The sequence below is a fragment of the Anolis sagrei genome, chromosome 6, assembly GCF_037176765.1.
Source record: "Anolis sagrei isolate rAnoSag1 chromosome 6, rAnoSag1.mat, whole genome shotgun sequence".
In the NCBI taxonomy this organism is placed as follows: Eukaryota; Metazoa; Chordata; class Lepidosauria; order Squamata; family Dactyloidae; genus Anolis; species Anolis sagrei.
This window is the reverse complement of record NC_090026.1, coordinates 91,061,394-91,078,929: the sequence shown is the minus strand read 5'-3', so window position 1 is coordinate 91,078,929 and position 17,536 is coordinate 91,061,394. Positions and strand designations below refer to the sequence as shown.

Genomic DNA, 17,536 nt, shown 5'->3' with positions numbered 1-17,536 from the left:
TCTTCTCAGTTTAGACAAACCTGGTCTCCTCCTTCTAACCAAACCCCCGCCTACGCATTCATACATTCCAGACATGTTGCACTGGCTTATCAAGACCTGAAGAGGAACAATAGGCACATGGGATTTCCACTAAAGCATCACATTCAGAAGTCAGGATTCAAATCCCCAGCCCAGATCAGATACCCAGCCCAGATCAGATAATACCCATGACTATAACAGAAGGATGATGTAAAAAGTAAATTAAATTTCCCACATGTTTATTTTCGGTGTGTGCCATTCCACTGTACACATGCAACAAAAGACACCCGCATATTAAAAAGAAAGCCATATATACATATATGACGGTACATATTTCAAACAGTGATGGAATACAAAGGTATTGCAAATTTTTGGAGTGAACTGTGTAAAGAAATTTGTGTCCATTTCACAAGCTGGTGATTTTAAAAAAACAACATTCATGCCCTGCACATTATTATTATTTTCTTTAAAAAACAACAACAACAATGAAAAAAAATCCTGACACCTCCCATGAAAAAAATTGTTTCTTTTAAAAAGTATAACAACAAAAAAATCATTTAAAAATGTACAAGTCTTGTAAAACACTATTATTGTATGAAATATACATTCAGATATCCTCAACAGCAAGTGACCTTTGCAATAAAACACATCTCCTTTGTAAACTGATCATAGAATTTTAAATAGTTCTTTTTTTATTCGTTTTTTTTTACTTTTTCTCTCCCCCTCTCATTCACTTTGGTTCCTGCAGGGAAATATACTTCTTTATATATATATTTAAAATAACTCCAAGGAACTCTCCATTCTTTGATTCTGCCGCCTGGGCGGCTAAGTAGGATTGACGACACTCAGAGTGGACAACAAGATAGGAAAAACACAAACGCAGCCTATTTACATTGTTGGCCTCCTGGTTGGCCTTCTAAGGAAATGCTAGTGATTTTAATGACCTGATCTCAGTGCATTGCACACATCCGAAGGTCCAATTAAGTGTTGTGTGGTATTTGCCAAAAACTGTCCTTCTCCACAGGTATTTCCTGAAGAAAGTTGGTGAGACAGAAGCCAGAACCTTTCCTTTGCTGGTTTAGAAAAAAACTGAAACTATTAAATTAGTCTTTCTTCCTTCCTTTCCTCTCCCCCACGTTTGCAAAGGCTCTGTTGTGTGTGTATGTGTATAATATACATATCTGCATGTTAAGCCTTTAGGTTTGAGCATCATGATTTGTCTCCGCTCTTTTTCTACCAAGATCACTCACTACAAAACCAAACCTAGTTCACATGGATAATTGAGTTGCTGTGAGTTTTCCGGCCTGTATGGCCATATTCCAGAAGCAATCTCTCCTGACATTTCGCCCACATCTATAGCAGGCATCCTCAGAGGTTGTGAGGTCTGTTGGAAACTGGGCAAGTGGGGTTGATAAATCTGTGCAATGTCCAGGGTAATTGTTGTTTCTTCCGTGATTGTTCCTTTACCATATATGGCAAATTAATACCTGAAAATCCTTTCAAAAGGAAAGAGTCAGATCTCTCACGCCCTAACACAACGTGGTGAGACACCATACTACGGCTTTACTCACATTTATGATTGGCCTTGCAAAGAAAGAAGTAACCCCCCTTCCCCTATAAAGTGTTTTTAAGTTTACAAAATGGAATGGTTAGGATAGGTAAACCCTTTTGTGGAAGAAGATATGCCATCTGGAAAGGATGATAGGCCACCAGTTGGGGTGCGGAAAGAAAGATGGCGGAATGTCTGATGGTATCCTTAGTAGTAGTCCTCAGGTCTGTAGGTTGCCATGAGTAGCCTTCCAACCAGTGATCCACAGTAAAAAAAAATACAAAATTTAAACCACAAAGGTAATGTAGTGGTGTGGAATCACCATTCCTCCATGTGATAAACCGCTGTTAGAACGGGTTGCAACAAAAGATTCAAATGGCTTATTTGGAAAAATGTGGCTCCAAGGCATTAACCGATTCCAGATAATGTGTGTCAAGGTTTTTAAGAGGAGGAAATGTTCCAAAGGAGAAGAAAGTAGGGGAAGTAGGGGAAGAAATCACTCAGTTGGTTTAGTTTTTCGGGAGGACCGGGTGGGAATGAAATTTCAGTTTTCCAGTGTCCTCCTCCTCCGTGGCTTTACACACCTCCTTATTTTAGGTAACCCTGTGGCTTGACCTTGTCAAGGGCGAGATCAGAATTTAATCTCATCTTGGGGGGAAAAAACTCAATGCAAGTTTAGGTTTGTGTTGTTTTCTTTCTCTCTTTCTTTCTCTCTTAGAGTAGTGGATTAGCTGAGTAATATTGCAATCGGTCCCTGTTAATTTTTTTCTCTTTCATTCTTCGGTTTTGGAACCATATTTTGACTTGACGGTCGGTCAAGTTGAGCATTCGGGAAAGCTGGAGGCGTTTCTCTTTGTTTATATAGACGCTGAAGAAGAATTCCCTCTCTAATTCCCTAATCTGATATTTGGTGTAAGGGCATCTCTTTTTACGGGTGCGTTGTCCACCTGTGGAAGGAAATAATAATAATAATAATAATAATAATAATAATAATGTCACACAGTCCTAGACACTTGAGAAGTGTTCGATGAAATCCAGCATATAGATCTCGTTTGCTCTGGCATACTATGGTTTTGTGTCAGTAAAATAATAATAATAATAATAATAATAATAATAGCAAAAATAAAAGAAGAGTAGAAGTAATTCAGTCTGGAATCAGATATGGTTGGAAGAGGGCTGAGGTTAATATTTAATCAAAAAGCTACTGATGTGGGGGTTTTTTCTTTATTTTTTCTTTAAAGAAATACTTGCTTTAGTCATAGGTACACAATGGTGAGGTTCTCTCCTAGGAAGCAACTGTGCAAACTGAATATAAGCTTTGGTTGTGATTTGCCAGACCTGTGCCTCATGCTGAAGCATCACTTCAAACAATAAGGCAACAGAGGCAATTTCATGTGCAAGTTCACTCAGAAAGAGATATCACGGAGTCAATGGGGCTCAATCCCTCGCAAGTGGGTTTAAGATGGGACTTTCCAGTGCAATCTTAGGGGTATAGAGGGCCTTTTCAGCCACCAAATGAATTTTGTAGCCCTTGGAAGCCCTCATGAATGGAGCAAAATGGACCATGTCTAGACTGCAAAGAAGCCTCCTCCTAGGGAAGGGGTGTGTGCAGGAAGGTTGGAGAGGCCCTGCTACAATCAACTTGGAGCCTAGCATGGGTCCTTTTCAACCGAGTTTTGCAGCCCACCCTCCACAAAAGCCATGGCAATCCCAATGGCTTTGTGACCCACATTCCCCCTCCCACCACAAAGGGCATTATTTTAGGGAAAGCGCTTTCCTGTACATTGAACCTGTGGTTAATCTTAAACTTGGTTTTGCTTTTGGAGGGCATTTCGCTCTCTTTGCAAACAGGAGGACCAGCGCCTATGATAACCATTAGATCAGGATCATTTATGGAATTTGCCATTTTATGTTAACAAGTATCATCCCCTTTCTTTACATATCCCCAAACCACTTCCTTTCTGTCCCAGTTAAAAGCAGAACTAGGGTTTTTTTCCCCCCCAAGGGAGTGTTTTATTTTATCCCCCATTTACATTTTGCAGGAGTGTAAAACATGCACTATTGGCATCCTTTAAAAAACAGTATTATTAATTAATAACCAGTCTTTACTTTTACACTTCACAATCAGATTTGTTTTCATAGCCTTTTTCTAGAGGGAGAAAATGGGATTTTTAAAATAAATTATTTAAAAAGAGCTCTCTAAATCAAAGGCATATATATATATATATATATATATATATATATATATGAGTTCTCTCTCTCTCTCTCTCTCTCTCTCTATATATATATATATATAAACCTGTGACAGATCCCTTAAGTAACAAACTGTTGGGGGAAAAGACAACATGTAATGATCCCAGTGTTTTAGGAAAATGGCTTCCTTGAGACAAAAAAAAAGAAGACCAGCTTTAGGTTAATTTGTTGCTTTTCACATATTGCTAACAGTGCAGGCGGCTACTTTATCTGTTGAACACTCTTTTAAAAAATCCTGGGATGGCTTTGAATCCAAGCCTTTAACTAGACTTCTGGGGCAACACATGGCTTTTATAAAAATACAGAAAAAAATTAAAAAGGCACGGGATTACATGGATATCAAAGAGCTCTGTTATCCCCTTTTGGGCACATTTACAGGCTCCAAACCCGCATTATTATATTTTCGAGGCTTTCGCCATAGACATCCCCCCTTCCCCCCTTTCCTTTATTCTCCTCCTTTTATGATTTTTAAGGGGGGGGGCTTTTTTGGTGTTTTTGTGTTTTAAAAGGCCCTCCATTGGCCGGTGGGCCTTTCACGGCCAATTTCAGCCCTCGCCACGTGATCTCTCGCCTCTTTTTGTTGGGGGAAACCTAAAGGGCCCTTCATAAACCTTATATGCTTATAAAACAGCATATAAAAATTTAACAGCGGTGGTGCGCAAAGATTTCCAAGTTTCCTTTAAAAAAAAAGCACAACACAAACCCGGGGAGAGAGGGAGAGAGAGAGGGCGCTGCCTTGCGTTAGTTATAATACGTACTGGAGCTGCTGGATTTCTCCTCATTGTTGCCGGAAGACGAGGCCGGGCTGCTGCTGTTGCTGCTGCCGCCTTTGCTCTCCGCTCTCTGGCGCCGCTCCTTGTCCTCCGGGGTCCCCATTGAGGACGAGGAGGAGGCGGCGTTGGCGTTGTTGGGTCCTCCTTCTCGGGCTTCTCGGGCGCAAGCCACTTCCGAACTTGAGGGGACTTTCTCGGCGCTCTTTTCATTGTTGCTACTGCCGCCTCCTCCTCCCGCTGCAAAGTCCGAAGGGTTCTCCGCCGTGCCATACGCCGTCTCGAAGAACTGGTCGAAAGCCTGCGGGAGGACCCCGTTCCTGCCCACCGCGCTGTAGAAATTGGAGGAGGTGTTGCTCGAGGTGGCGGGATGATGGTGGTGGTGGTAGGCTGCCGCTGCATTCTTCCCGAACATCTCCGCCGCTGCCGAGGAGGAGTTAGCAGCCGGCAGGCAATCCCTATGCATGATCTCCTCCGCCGAGTAGCAGTGGGCGAGGTTGCTCCGTGGGTGCCACTTGCTGGCAGTGGGGTCAATGGCATACTCGCGGAAGGTGACCTCGCGCACCGGCTGGACCGGGGGCAGGTTGGAGGAGTAGGAGTAGGTGACCGGGCGTGAGGATGGGGTCTGGGGCAGGAAGGAGGGCAGGCCGGAGAAATCGGGGCCCGACACGTAGTAGGTGCAACTGGGAAGGTACATATTGGAGGAGCACGGGACGCGCTCGTCAAAATCCATGCTGAGACTGCCGAGGAGGAGGAGGAAGAGGAGGAGGGCTTGGGGGGCTACCTGGAGCTGGCCGCCTCATGAGCCCCGCTTCACATGGTGAGGAGGAGGAGGATGCTCCTCTCTCTCTCTCTCTCAAGCTCCCTCTCTCTCCCTCTCTCCCTCCCTCCTCGCCTTCGCAGGCTGCCCTCTTTGAAGCCGATCCGCGGAGGAAGAAATTGGGAGACGTAAAGCTGACGTGGAAATCTATCCCCGTCCTTAGAACAGGGGAGGCAGGCAGGCAGCGGGGGTCACGTGACCAAATGTTGAAATTGACAAGCCGAGAGTATGGGCCCTCTTTTTTTCCCCCTTTCCTCCCTCTCTCCCCACCCCAACCCCACTCCTTTCTCCTTCCCCTCCTTTGTAAAACCCCTCTCAAGGGAAGCAACAGATCGACACTTTGGTCCTTTGGCTACAACCCCACGGCATCTAACATGGAAGTCGTGCCTCGTGGAGAAAAGGGGGTGGGGGAGGAAAAGGGGGAGGAAAAGAGGAAGAGAAGAAGACGAGTGAGTGAGTGAGTGGGCGCTCTCCCTCCTTGCCTCTGTCTTCTGTCCTCTTCTTTCCGCATCTCTCTCCACACACCCCTTTCTTCTCTCTGCCTCTGAAGCTATATCTCCAGCCCATCAGCCCAGGAATGGAAGCGGGGGAGCCAGCCTATGGGTTCCTCCCTGCTCTCTTGCTCGCTTTCTTTCTCTCTCTCCCTCTTTTCCCGCTTGGCGGAGAATATAGCCTGCCGTTTTCTCTCATTTCTGCCCAGACCTGGCTCCCAGGCAGAGCTGCTCCTCCAGCAGCCCATGGAGGTCTTGGGGAAGGGCTCTTCCGGAAGAGCCTGCAGGCTTTGGGCTGGAGAGGAGGTCGGGAAGAAGCCGCCAGGGTCAAGTCTGCCTGGCTTCTCCGGCTGGATGGAGGACACGCTCGCCTTCAGGTTCACTTCCGAAGGCGGTCAGTGCCTTTCTTTCCTTCCTCTCAATCTACACAATCGCCTCAGGTAGCCCCAGGGCTCTTGCCCAGCCTCGCTTCCAGGCATTTTACGATATTACAGTTTTTTCCCCTCTTTGCGCCACCATCCCTCTCAACGCCCTTCCCACAGCCTCTCCAGTTGCTTTAATTTATTATTCTTTCCAATGCCAGAACATAGTTGGGATTGCAAGACATCAGGGTTAGGAAGGGATAGAGTAACCGAGCAAACGCTACTGGAACAGCAAAGCAACCCTTGCCAGGTTGGATGGGTCCGAAGCCCCTCTCAAGCAATTCCGAAAGGTGCTACTCGGAAGTAAGTGCCATTGCTTGCAAAGAACTCCTGGGAAGCATTAGTGCTTTGAACTAGAGGTAGCGAATGCAGGCAGAAACATATAAATCTTCACAAAATGACCAACCCTTACCAGACAACCTGCAGGAAGACCTACTTTAGGACACTGCTTCTTAAACTGTGGGTCTGAACCCCAAATGGGATCCCCTTGGCTCAATGTTGGGGGTTCACTAAACATTTGGCAACAACAAAAGATTTCCTAATGTCACTCATTTACATACATCTATTAGCAGTACAGTAGACTCTGCAGAAAATGCTTCAGTTGTACTCTACTAAAAGGAAAATCCGCCTGTTTAGTAAGCTTTGCAAATGCTGTTTTTTAAAAATATATATATATCAGTAAATGTTTGAGTCTATGCCTGATTTATATACCTATGTACTTGGTATAAATTTCTCAGTGAATGGAAAAGGGGTAAGAAGCCCCGCATTAGGAAATGATAACGTTTTCAAATGCAATGCATTCACATGAGAGTGAGACCCAGAAAAATAAATAAATAATAATACAGACGATACTTATATCAGGGCCCTTCCACACTTCCATATATCCCAGAATATCAAGGCAGAAAATTATCTGCTTTGAATTGGAATGTATGGCAGTGTGGAATGTATGGCAGTGTGATAACCAAGTTCAAAGCAGATATTGTGAGCTTTTCTGCCTTGACATTCTGGGATATATGGCTGTGTGGAAGGGCCCTCAGAGGAAGCCTGCCTAGGCAGCGCTGTACAAATAGCAGCAGCAGCAGCAGTATGATCAGTAATAATAGCAACAATTATGCAGACCTCACAACCTCTGAGGATGCTTGCCGTAGATGCAGGCGAAACGTCAGGAGAGAATGCTTCTAGAACATGGCCATATAGCCCGAAAAACCTACAACAACCCAACAATTTTACACTTCATGACAAAATTAAAAAAACCAAGACAAAACTAAAAAAAAAAACTGCCAAGAGCAAATCGTAGAATCAAACGTTTTGTCCCTTTACCTAAAAGGATCCAGGACTCTTCCACACAGCCATGTAATCCAGAATATCAAGGCAGAAAATCCCACAATATCTGCATTGAACAGGGGGCCCTTCCACCCAGCTGAATAAAATCCCACATTATCTGCTTTGGTCTGGAATATATGGTAGTGTGGACTCAAATAACCCAGATCAAAGCAGCTATTGTGGGATGTCCTGCCTTGATATTCTGGGTTATGTGGCTGTGTGGAAGGGCCTTGGGTCATCTGAGTTCACACTACCATATATTCCAATTCAAAGCAGATAGTGTGGGATTTTATTCAGCTGTGTGGAAGGAGCCCCAAATACATGCTTTTGGGTGAGTGTATTTATAAGGGGACCTTCGAAAGCAGAAAAGGGAAAGTTAAGGGAAAGAAAAGGCAACTTTCTCTGAAAGCCTTACTGAAAATCTCACAGATTTCAACCCAAGGCTTGGCGTGGAGGTGGCCACTTTGAACAGAGAGAAAACTTGGCCTTCTCCGAGGGCGGGGCGGGGAGGGAGGCCTTTCACAAATGGCATTGTTGTTGCTTTGCTTTCTTTCTCGAAATGGAAATCTGCTTTTACATTCCAGGGGCTCAAAGTCCTACTGTATATTTTATTCTGGAGATCCTCGGGATTTAAATGTCAGGATCGATTTGTTTATTTATTGCTGAACTCACCGTGACTGACTCAATAACAAATCTAATCATGTTGGCTCCTGGAGGAGGGGGAGAAATGTGCTCATTATGTATTTTCTCTGCGTTCGATTTAACTAGACCCTGTTGTAAATATCAGTATTATCTCGTAATTACTGTGTAGTGGAGTAAACTAATTTATTAGCATTAATGTTTATACGCCTTTTTTGTAACGTTCCCTCTACCCGGCCTTTCTTTTTTCTTTTTTTTCTCCTATTTTTCTTTTCTTTTACAAGGGTTACCAATCACAAATCAAACGCTTTGGACACATCCCTTTAATGAACTCTTTATTTTGGATCGCTGGAAGAACTTTTATGGGCCTTCAACGTTTGTGAGCTGAACTTGAAATTATTAATTATTCTCTTTCCCTGTCGTATTTGCCAAGAGAGTCGATGAAAATAAGAGATAAGCATGTCATCAAACGACTACTTACAGATTGCCCGGGTCTGTGTGGGACTATAAAATGGTTTTATTTCTTTTTCCCTCTTTTCCAGACCCCCGCCTTCCAATTCAGCCCCAGTGTAAGGGTCGGTGGTGTTGGTGGGAGGGTGCAGAAATATGCCACAGTGGCCCGTTGCCAAATTGGCGCTAACGGACGCCGTTTGCGTTTTATTTCCCCTCTGTCCCGTATAAAACAAGATTATACCTGAGCATCATTTCCCCCACTTGGCTGCCCCTGCCTCTCCTCCGCCTGGCTCTTCCTACGAAGAGAATGTGTGGGGTCCCTTTCCCTTCCTTCTCCTCACCCCACCACATTAGGGAGACATTTCTCAAGGATATCTCTCCCTCCCCCCCCCCACAAGACCCCCCCCCCCCAATCTCCCCGTGATAACAAAGGCGCCACCATTCCCCAGCCTCGCTCCGCCTCTTCTGGCCTAGCAAACAACTTTCTTGCACTTGCATGAGGGAAAAGGGTGGAGGGGGAGACGGAGAGAGACTTCTCCATCCCTCATTAAACCTGGCGGTGTCTAGGAGCACCAAAAACACTTCTAGACCGACCGGGGTAGGGGGCGGGAGGGGAGGTTTATGGCACTTTTGGCAGTCAACTTCAGCTTGTCTCCGAGAGACAGACACGGTGGAGAGCGAGCTGACCAAGACTTTCAAGAGAGGCACCAGCCTGGCCGGATCCCTCACCCGTGGTGGCCCAGAACGGCATCCTTGTGCTTTGGGGTAAAGCAGGGCAGGTCTGAGAACATCAGGGGTACGTGTGTGTGTGTGTGTGTGTGTATAAATAGGATAGATGGGGATCTTACACTCCTTTGGAGCAGCTGAGGAAAAAGTCATATCTGGTTGATCCCTCCAGGCAGAAGGAAATTAAGATGCGGGTGAGGGTGGTGGAGGAGGAAGACGTGGAGGTCAAGACGGTTCTACTATCATTAAGAAGGTCGGTCCAGTTGCTTCAGGTTCTGCAACCTTCTCCTGTCTGGCTTGGATCACACCGCATAACACACACATATCTTGGTGTCTTGGTGTTTAGGCCTGTTCCTCGGCTTATTTGGGACTCTGATTCAGGAACTGGGACATGAGAGAAGCCTCCTACAGGGTGATAAAACATCTTGGTACCCCCTGGTCAACTTCCTTGCAGACAGCCAATTCTCTCACACCAGAAGCGACTTGCAGGTATCTCAAGCTGCTCATTTCTCCACTCATTTGGAGCTCTGACTCAGAAAATTGGACTCGAGAAAAGCCTCCCACAGGATGGTAAATCATCCAGCCTTCTCCTGGGCAACGTCCTTGCAGACGGCCAATTTTCTTACTCCAGAAGCAACTTTCAGTTATGTCAAGTCGCTGATGTAGGCTTATTTGGAATTCTGATTCAGAAAATGGGACATGAGAGAAGCCTCCCACAGGGTGGTAAAATATCCGAGTGTCCTCTGGGCAACGTCTGAAGGCCAATTCTCTCACAGCAGAAGCGACTTGAAGTTCTCCCAAGTCACTCCTGACATGAAAAAAAAATTAGAAAATTGCATTGGACAGACCACATCAGCTCTAGTTTCTTAGCTATGGTTATCAGAAGTCAACTGGTACATGAGATATATTCTTTATCTCAAAAACTAGACTCCACAGGGGGAGACTGGTGCCATTTTTGGAACCAGCAGGTCAAATACACCCAGAGACAGGTCTAACATTTGAGGCACCAACATGTGTATTGGCCAGGGTTATTATACGTAGTGGGTTGGCTGCAATGTTTGTTAAACGATGGTGATGCTTGGAGAGCTTGTTTTTCCAGAAGTTGCTCCAGCGCTGCAGTGTTGCTTTGTGTCTGTGTTTGCGTGTAAAAGCGACTGTGCTGTGAAGCGCCTCCTGCCAAACGCTTCCATCTCATTAAAGCCTTATTGAGGAGACTTCAGGGTGCCGCTAGTCTAGGAATTAGGAGGCACCTAAGGCGCACTTGGCTGCTTTATTTGCAGTTAAGTGAAAGGCAGCTAATGTACGCCTGGCCTGCGTTCCTCCAAATGGGCCCGCCATGACTGCGACCCTGCTGCTAAGGTGGCTTGTGTCTGAAAGCTCCACAATATCCTTGGCTTGTTGTTTGGCTCCCTTAACTAAAACGCCCCATTTATGCATTCCTGGCGACTGGATGGAGGGATGGGGAGGGGGAAAGGGAAGGGGAAGAAGAAAGGATCGGCCCCATTGCTGCCGTTTTCGCCCTTCAATACTCCCTAAAGGATGGGATTATAGACCCAGTCATTTAAACTTGGAAAGAAAAGGACTAGACGGGGATTGCATGTAGCCAAGAGGAAAGTGGTCCAAAGACTCACAATGGCAGTATAAGGGTCCCGTGAATCTAAAGGGAGGGCACACAGAAGCCCAGATAGATGATATTAGCAGGGTTTTATATTGCGAGGAAGCACATATTGCCTCTGCCACCACTGCAAAGAACACAAAGGAAATAATTCCACGCTTTCTCTTTGGGTGGAAATAACTAAACGCCCCTCCGTTTTCCTGCCTCAGCGTTTATTGCCATTTCTCCGACGCTTCACAGTCAAAATTATATTGTCCTTCGGGGGATCTTTGGTTTTTAGTACAGACGTGTTTGGCAATATTTTGCGAGAACGACATCACGCCACTGCCTGTATGCAAATTGGTTTGCCATTAGGCCCACTACAACATTTAAAAACTGGTTTTTAGTCTTACCCTCACCACCCGAAGGTGAAAATACTGCTTTTACTTCTAAGGTTGAGAGTGAGCATAACTTTGTCTCAGAATAACAAGAGCAACAATAACCATGTTATTCCTCGAACATAGTTCATATTTTCAAATGTATTCTTTGTCAACATGCAACCATTTCCCCATTGTAGTAGTTTTATTCTGCTTTTTTGGCACTGCATTTAGATTCTTCTGTTGTATTTTGCGACTTTGTGTGCATATACATGTATATATGAGGCTCTCATGCACATACATAGGCGATAAAACAAAAAGCACCCAAAATTCAGAATTTAAAGTGCTCACTCATTTCCAATAGAAATAATATTTTCGAATGGTCTAGCTGAAATCAATAGGATTCCACACCTTTCTGTTTTGAGGAGGAAACAAACTGGAGAATTGCTTAAAAGTGTTCTCTATTGCAATGCAGTATTGCTGAAGGCTTTCATGGCCGGAATCACTGGGTTGTTGTGAGTTTTTCAGGCTGTATGGCCATGTTCCAGAAGCATTCTCTCCTGACGTTTCACCTGCATCTATGGCAGACATCCTCAGAGGTCACAACCATAGATGCAGGCGAAACGTCAGGAGAGAATGTTTCTGGAACATGGCCATACAGCCCGAAAAACTTAAAGCAACCCATTGCAATGCATATTTTTAAAAAGATTTCCTTTGTATTGCCCTAAAATAGACATGTTCTAAATACATGCTATGGAATAAAATGCTCACTCTCTATACAATAGTTCAATATTAATACTGAAATGAAAATACAAACATATACAGATGAAATTATATTACATATATAAGTATATGTATTGCAACATTTACACATATTCCAATATTCATACTGAAATGAAAATATAAACATATACAGATGAAATTATACTACATATGTAAGTATATATATTGCAACATTTACACTGGCCTCAAACAGACAAGAGTTGTTCTTTCTCCCACCCTGGATATTCCACAGATATATAAACCTCACTTGCCTAGTTTCCAACAGTTCTGAGGATACCTGCCATAGATGTGTGTGAAACAGTCAGGAGAAAATGCTTCTGGAACATGGCCATACAGCCCGGAAAACTCACAGCAACCTAGAAATTGTTTTAATTTAACATCTCTAATTTTTCCCATCCACATTTCAGAAGAAATAAAAAGTATACTCCCCGTTCTAACAAAAATGGAAATAACTACTTTTAGCTTCAGTGACTATGGTTGAAATAACCTTAAGAATTTTGGACTGGGGGGTTCTAAAATAGATATTCCACTTATTGACTTCTTCTCCCAGATTTAACAGTTTTCATTTGGAAGTAAACCCCATTGGAAGCTCACCTTCTTTCGCAGCTTTTCATTTGTATCATCCCTACACTCTTCAACAGATTTTCTATTAGCATGGGCGAGTAGTAATGCATTTTCGAATTTGTGTGCACATAAAACAAAAGTAAGCTCCTTGTTTGGGGTGTGTGTGCAATAGTTTGTATAGTATCTTAAGAAAGGAAGGTGCCATATATTTCTATCGTAGTGTACTCCTGTACAATTTACACACCAATTCTACAATACACAGAAAATATGGATAACACACTGGACATGTCTTTGAACCAAAAACAAGTGTTGAAATTTTAATATGTAAATCAGGAGAGTGTTTGGAGAAGGCGCTGCAATGCAGACAGATTTCAACCTGGATATTTCAATCTATCAAGCGGACCTTAATACAATAAATGTAGCCTTGGAATTAAAATTATTCCGAATCTAAGACATTATTTTCGGGAGCAAAACAGAACCAAGCTCAACGCCTATACAGACAATCTCTCTGTCGTTTTGAGGTGAATGGTCGCATTTGTAAATAGTTCGGAGTCAGAAATATTTGCTGATCCATTTCAAATAACCCCACAAACCAGGTATTAGATCCCAATTATCTTCTGCCTACCTTTGGTTTAGGTCACCTAGTTTGGTTTGGGACAAAAACCTCAGAAGGAGAGAAAAGATCCGGCATGTTTCATTGGTGGACAAAACCAATCTTATTCATAGTCACAGAACCACAGTCATATTCATTGCTGCATCCCGTAATAATTACAACCATTCTCGTAATGTCAAACAATGCAGAATACGGAAATGTTACTCCAATTACCCACATCAAAAATAAAAGGGAGACTCCGAAACTACTCTTGTATTATTATTATTATTATTATTATTATTATTTTGTATACTTCTACCCCGCCCTTCTCAACCCCCGAGGGGGGGGGGTCAGGGGGGTTGAGAAAGAAATAATTTTCTATGAAATAATAATAATAATAATAATAATAATAATAATACACTTTATATTCCGCTTTATCTTCCCTGAGGGACTCAGAGTACATATAAGGCAAAAATTCAACGCCTTTGAACATTAACAACGACATACAATTCACAGACAAGGTAAATGTCTCATATTCTGATGAGAAAACCAGCCCTGTGGCCTGGAGGTTGTTCTGAACACCGAGAGGTCTCTGTTTGGTCTCCCAAAACCCATGTCTGGTATCTAAACAATGCACACAGCCTCGGGACAACATTCCAGATTCGACTTATTTACACGCATTGTCGTAGGTGATGTCTTGAACTTGACCTTAAGTTTGTTAATCAACGAAATGGATGAAAATTAAACCCGTTAGTGCAACTACTGTGTCTCGGTTTGCTTCCATTCATGGTGGGAGGCCATATTTTCCCCCTTCCATTCATCACCTCTAGCCCTGCTTAATTTACAAAAATGATTCTCCTGTTGTATTTCTAAGGGATTTCAGGGAACATTCGCTTAAATTCACACCAAAGTACAATATGATAACCAACATGAAATAACAATTGGGATCACATGTAGGAAAAACGGGCACAGAAATGCTTTTCACATAATATATTTTCCGAAATCTAAAAGTGACTCCACAAAAGTTCTCATTCTTCCACATATATTGCAACTTAGCACCTTCAGAATATGATCATCACAATTTCAAAGGTCCCAGGGTAATGAAACGGAAGAAAATTGTCTTAACAATGCCATTTGTTGTGTGCTTTCAAGTCTTTTCTGACCAACAGAGACACTAAGGTAACCCTATCACAGGGTTTCCTTGGAAAGATTTGTTCAGAAGGGGTATGTCCTTGTCTTTCTCCGAGAGATGGTGACTTGCCCAAAGTCACCCAGTAGATTTTCTTGGCCAATAAAGCTTTTGAACCCCATTCTCCAGAGTCCAAGGCCTTCAAACCCTACTAGATCAAAATGGAAACTCGCAACTCCCCTTCAATTGGCACAAGGATTTTAATTGGGTCTCCTTGAATTAAAGTTTCAACTCTAAGATTACCCCCCTGATATTAATAACATTGGCTTCTATGTGTCTCCTCGGTAAGTCCAACTGAGTTCCATAGGGCTTATTCCCAGGGCTTAAAGAAAATGAGCTACTGTTGGGCCGCAATGGAGTAATAGCCTCATTGCTTGCTCCAGACAGAATTATGTCTATTGAAGAGCAGCTTCTGCATTGCGGATTAGAGTAGGGGCAAGGACATGACAAAAGGCTTTTTCTGTAAGTAACCATGGGGTCCAATGTGGGGGGCTGTGGACTGAGGACGGGAAAGCATTGGGGGAAATTTGCCTCATCCCTCACTGGCTCTGTCTATGCTTCTCGCATTATTTATCTCAAGGTCGCAACAATAAAGAGGAATGGAGAGAGATACAGTATGCCCTCCTTAGAATAAAGGGAGTGGCATAAAAAAGGCTGGGTGGCTGAATAATAAGACCCCTGTACACACTCATAATGCTGGCCAACACGCATTTTGGTGCCTCAAATTTTAGCCCTGGCACTAGTTTTCGCTATTAGCACTAGTTTTTGAGAGACATAACATATGCCACCTACCAGTTGCCATCTGCTTATCCACAGAAAACCTTAATAACCATATCTAAGAAACTAGAGCTGATGCAATACAGTTGTTGAATTAGTACCCCAAATAGCCCCAAGAACAAGATTCAGTCAAGACACTAATATTTTTTTTGTTGGGTTGGGCTGTGTAATTGATTCCAATGAAGTGATAGAATCCAAAGAACAAGTCGCATTAGTCCTGAGTATTAGGATGCTTGGGTTGGAGCTAGACTCCTGAGATTAGGGTCCAAAGGTGATGGGAAACTATTGGGTGACCTTGGGCGAGTCACACACTCTCAGCCCTAGGAAAAAAAAACCCTATTGAGTCGAAAACACTTGAAGGTACACAATAACGCTAACCCTGAGATTGCAAACAGAAGACCAACACATCTGATAGCCACCAGTAATTCCAGATTATTTATGGAATCCACTATTTCATAAATAATTGGAGTAATACAAACCGGACTATTTATATTTCCATTCTGATGCATCTGTTCATGCATTATATGTCAAGAACGGCCGGGGAATAAACAAATGGAGGATTAAAAACAAGGGAGGAGGGTGCTGTACTGATATCAGAAACAATAGGCATAATCTTATTGTTAGTCCCAGCTAGAGACAGACACATGGAATCAATGGGCTGCATTCAAAGTCCTTAAACATTAAAAGATACAAAGGAACTCTGTGGCACCTCTTGGGAGATTTCATCTAGTCCTAAAGAAACTACTGGATTCTTAGATGTCTTTTAATGAATCAATAGGATTCACTTATGGAAGTTTACTATTCAGCTAAGGGTCCTTCCACACATATGAATAAAATCCCACATTATCTGCTTTGAACTGAAATATATGGCAGTGTGGACTCAGGGCCCTTACACACAGCACTATATCCCAGAATATCAAGGTAGTGTGGTCTCAGATAAACCAGTTCAAAGCAGATATTGTGGGATTTTCTGCCTTGATATTCTGGGGTATAGGGCTGTGTGGAAGCGTCCTGAGTCAATGGGTCTGCTTTATTTGAAACTAAACAATAGAATCAAAGTGATTCCCTCCTTCTTTGTCCTCCTGCTTACCTCCAGATAGAGGTCCAATACAAAGGATATCACCTTTTAAATCTATTATGCAGGAAAAAGAAACCCAATGTGATTTGACAGCAACCGAGATCTGCTCCTCTCGACTCAAGGCGGGGGGGGGGGGGGGAGACAAGGATTTGGCATTTAATCATTCTTCTCACATGCTGAAACATTTCTAATAATCAAAATAAAGAAAATAGAGGGAGGTTGGGTGGGATCAGAGAACTGGCGTGGTTATTTCCAGCTCCGCACTAAATACAATAAATAACGGCACTAAAAGGTTGCCTTCGTGAATTAGTTCACACATTTCGAAAACGCCTCACGTCTCTCGCCTTCCAGTTTGACGGGAAAATGGATTGGTGATGTGTGTGTGTGTGCATAGGAAATCAATCCCGTGGCCCAACAGAATTCTAGAAACACACCTCGAATTATGGCACCAATTCACCTCTCCGTGAGATTATCCCCTCCTCCCTTTTTCATATTTCAAAGATACTCTCACACGGGCCTCGAAGAAGAAGGCATGCATTCGCTATGACAGAACGAAAGGAAGGATCTAACGGGAGGAAAAGAAACCCTACTATCTGGTCTCTCAGCAGTGTACTATTAATATCCCTGGATATTTTCGATAAATAGTATAATACACACGCAGGTATATATTTGGAGGGGGTTTGTGACAAGCATTGGGGTGGGAGGAGAGACAACAGAAGATACAACCACAATTTCAAAGATACCACTGGTAGGAGAGAGAGAGAGGCATCTTATCGTGGCCCTGAAAACGTTCCCATCCTTCAAGGACACCACACATTATAATTATAGGCATATTTGTCTCAATATTGACAGAATATGTTCACAGGCGCGAAGGTTATGCGTATATTCTTACCCCAAGCTCCAAGCTCTTCGTACCAAAACACCAAAGGGCAACAACGGGCTTCCTTTCCTGGACGACAAAGCTCCAAATCATCTGGGATTATTTGGAGGGGAGGGGGAAGAGACACCCCTCCATGAATCAAGCTGGATCGAGGTGGGCTCATCTCCGACCCTGAGGGCTGGGGAATCACCCGACGACCAAGCAGCGCAGCCTATCAGGTGGAGAAGGAGAAGGAAAA

General features: G+C 43.5%; 2 protein-coding genes across 2 annotated transcripts in view; both read right to left on the bottom strand.

The window, feature by feature from the left end:
- The window catches only part of HOXA3 (homeobox A3), a 125,215-nt gene extending 107,886 nt beyond the window's left edge, over positions 1–17,329 (bottom strand). The window contains exon 1 of the mRNA XM_060782035.2: positions 17,311–17,329. The gene's annotated coding sequence lies outside the window, so the exon portion shown is untranslated. The remainder of the gene's footprint in view (positions 1–17,310) is intronic.
- Positions 241–5,666, bottom strand: HOXA11 (homeobox A11). Its single transcript, XM_060782044.2, has 2 exons — positions 4,579–5,666; positions 241–2,514 (listed from the first exon to the last, which is right to left on the bottom strand). Exons 1-2 carry the CDS (start codon positions 5,321–5,323, stop codon positions 2,282–2,284), a joined length of 978 nt encoding a protein of 325 aa, XP_060638027.1. The 5' UTR covers positions 5,324–5,666; the 3' UTR covers positions 241–2,281.
- Positions 17,330–17,536: the final 207 nt, after the last annotated feature.

Excerpts from the sequence above, each read along its gene's own strand:
- HOXA11 (XM_060782044.2), bottom strand. The coding sequence starts at position 5,323 with ATGGATTTTGACGAGCGCGTCCCGTGCTCCTCCAATATGTACCTTCCC. Across the intron at positions 2,515-4,578 it reads GGAGAAATCCAGCAGCTCCA|GTGGACAACGCACCCGTAAA; the intron begins GTACGTATTATA and ends TTCCTTCCACAG.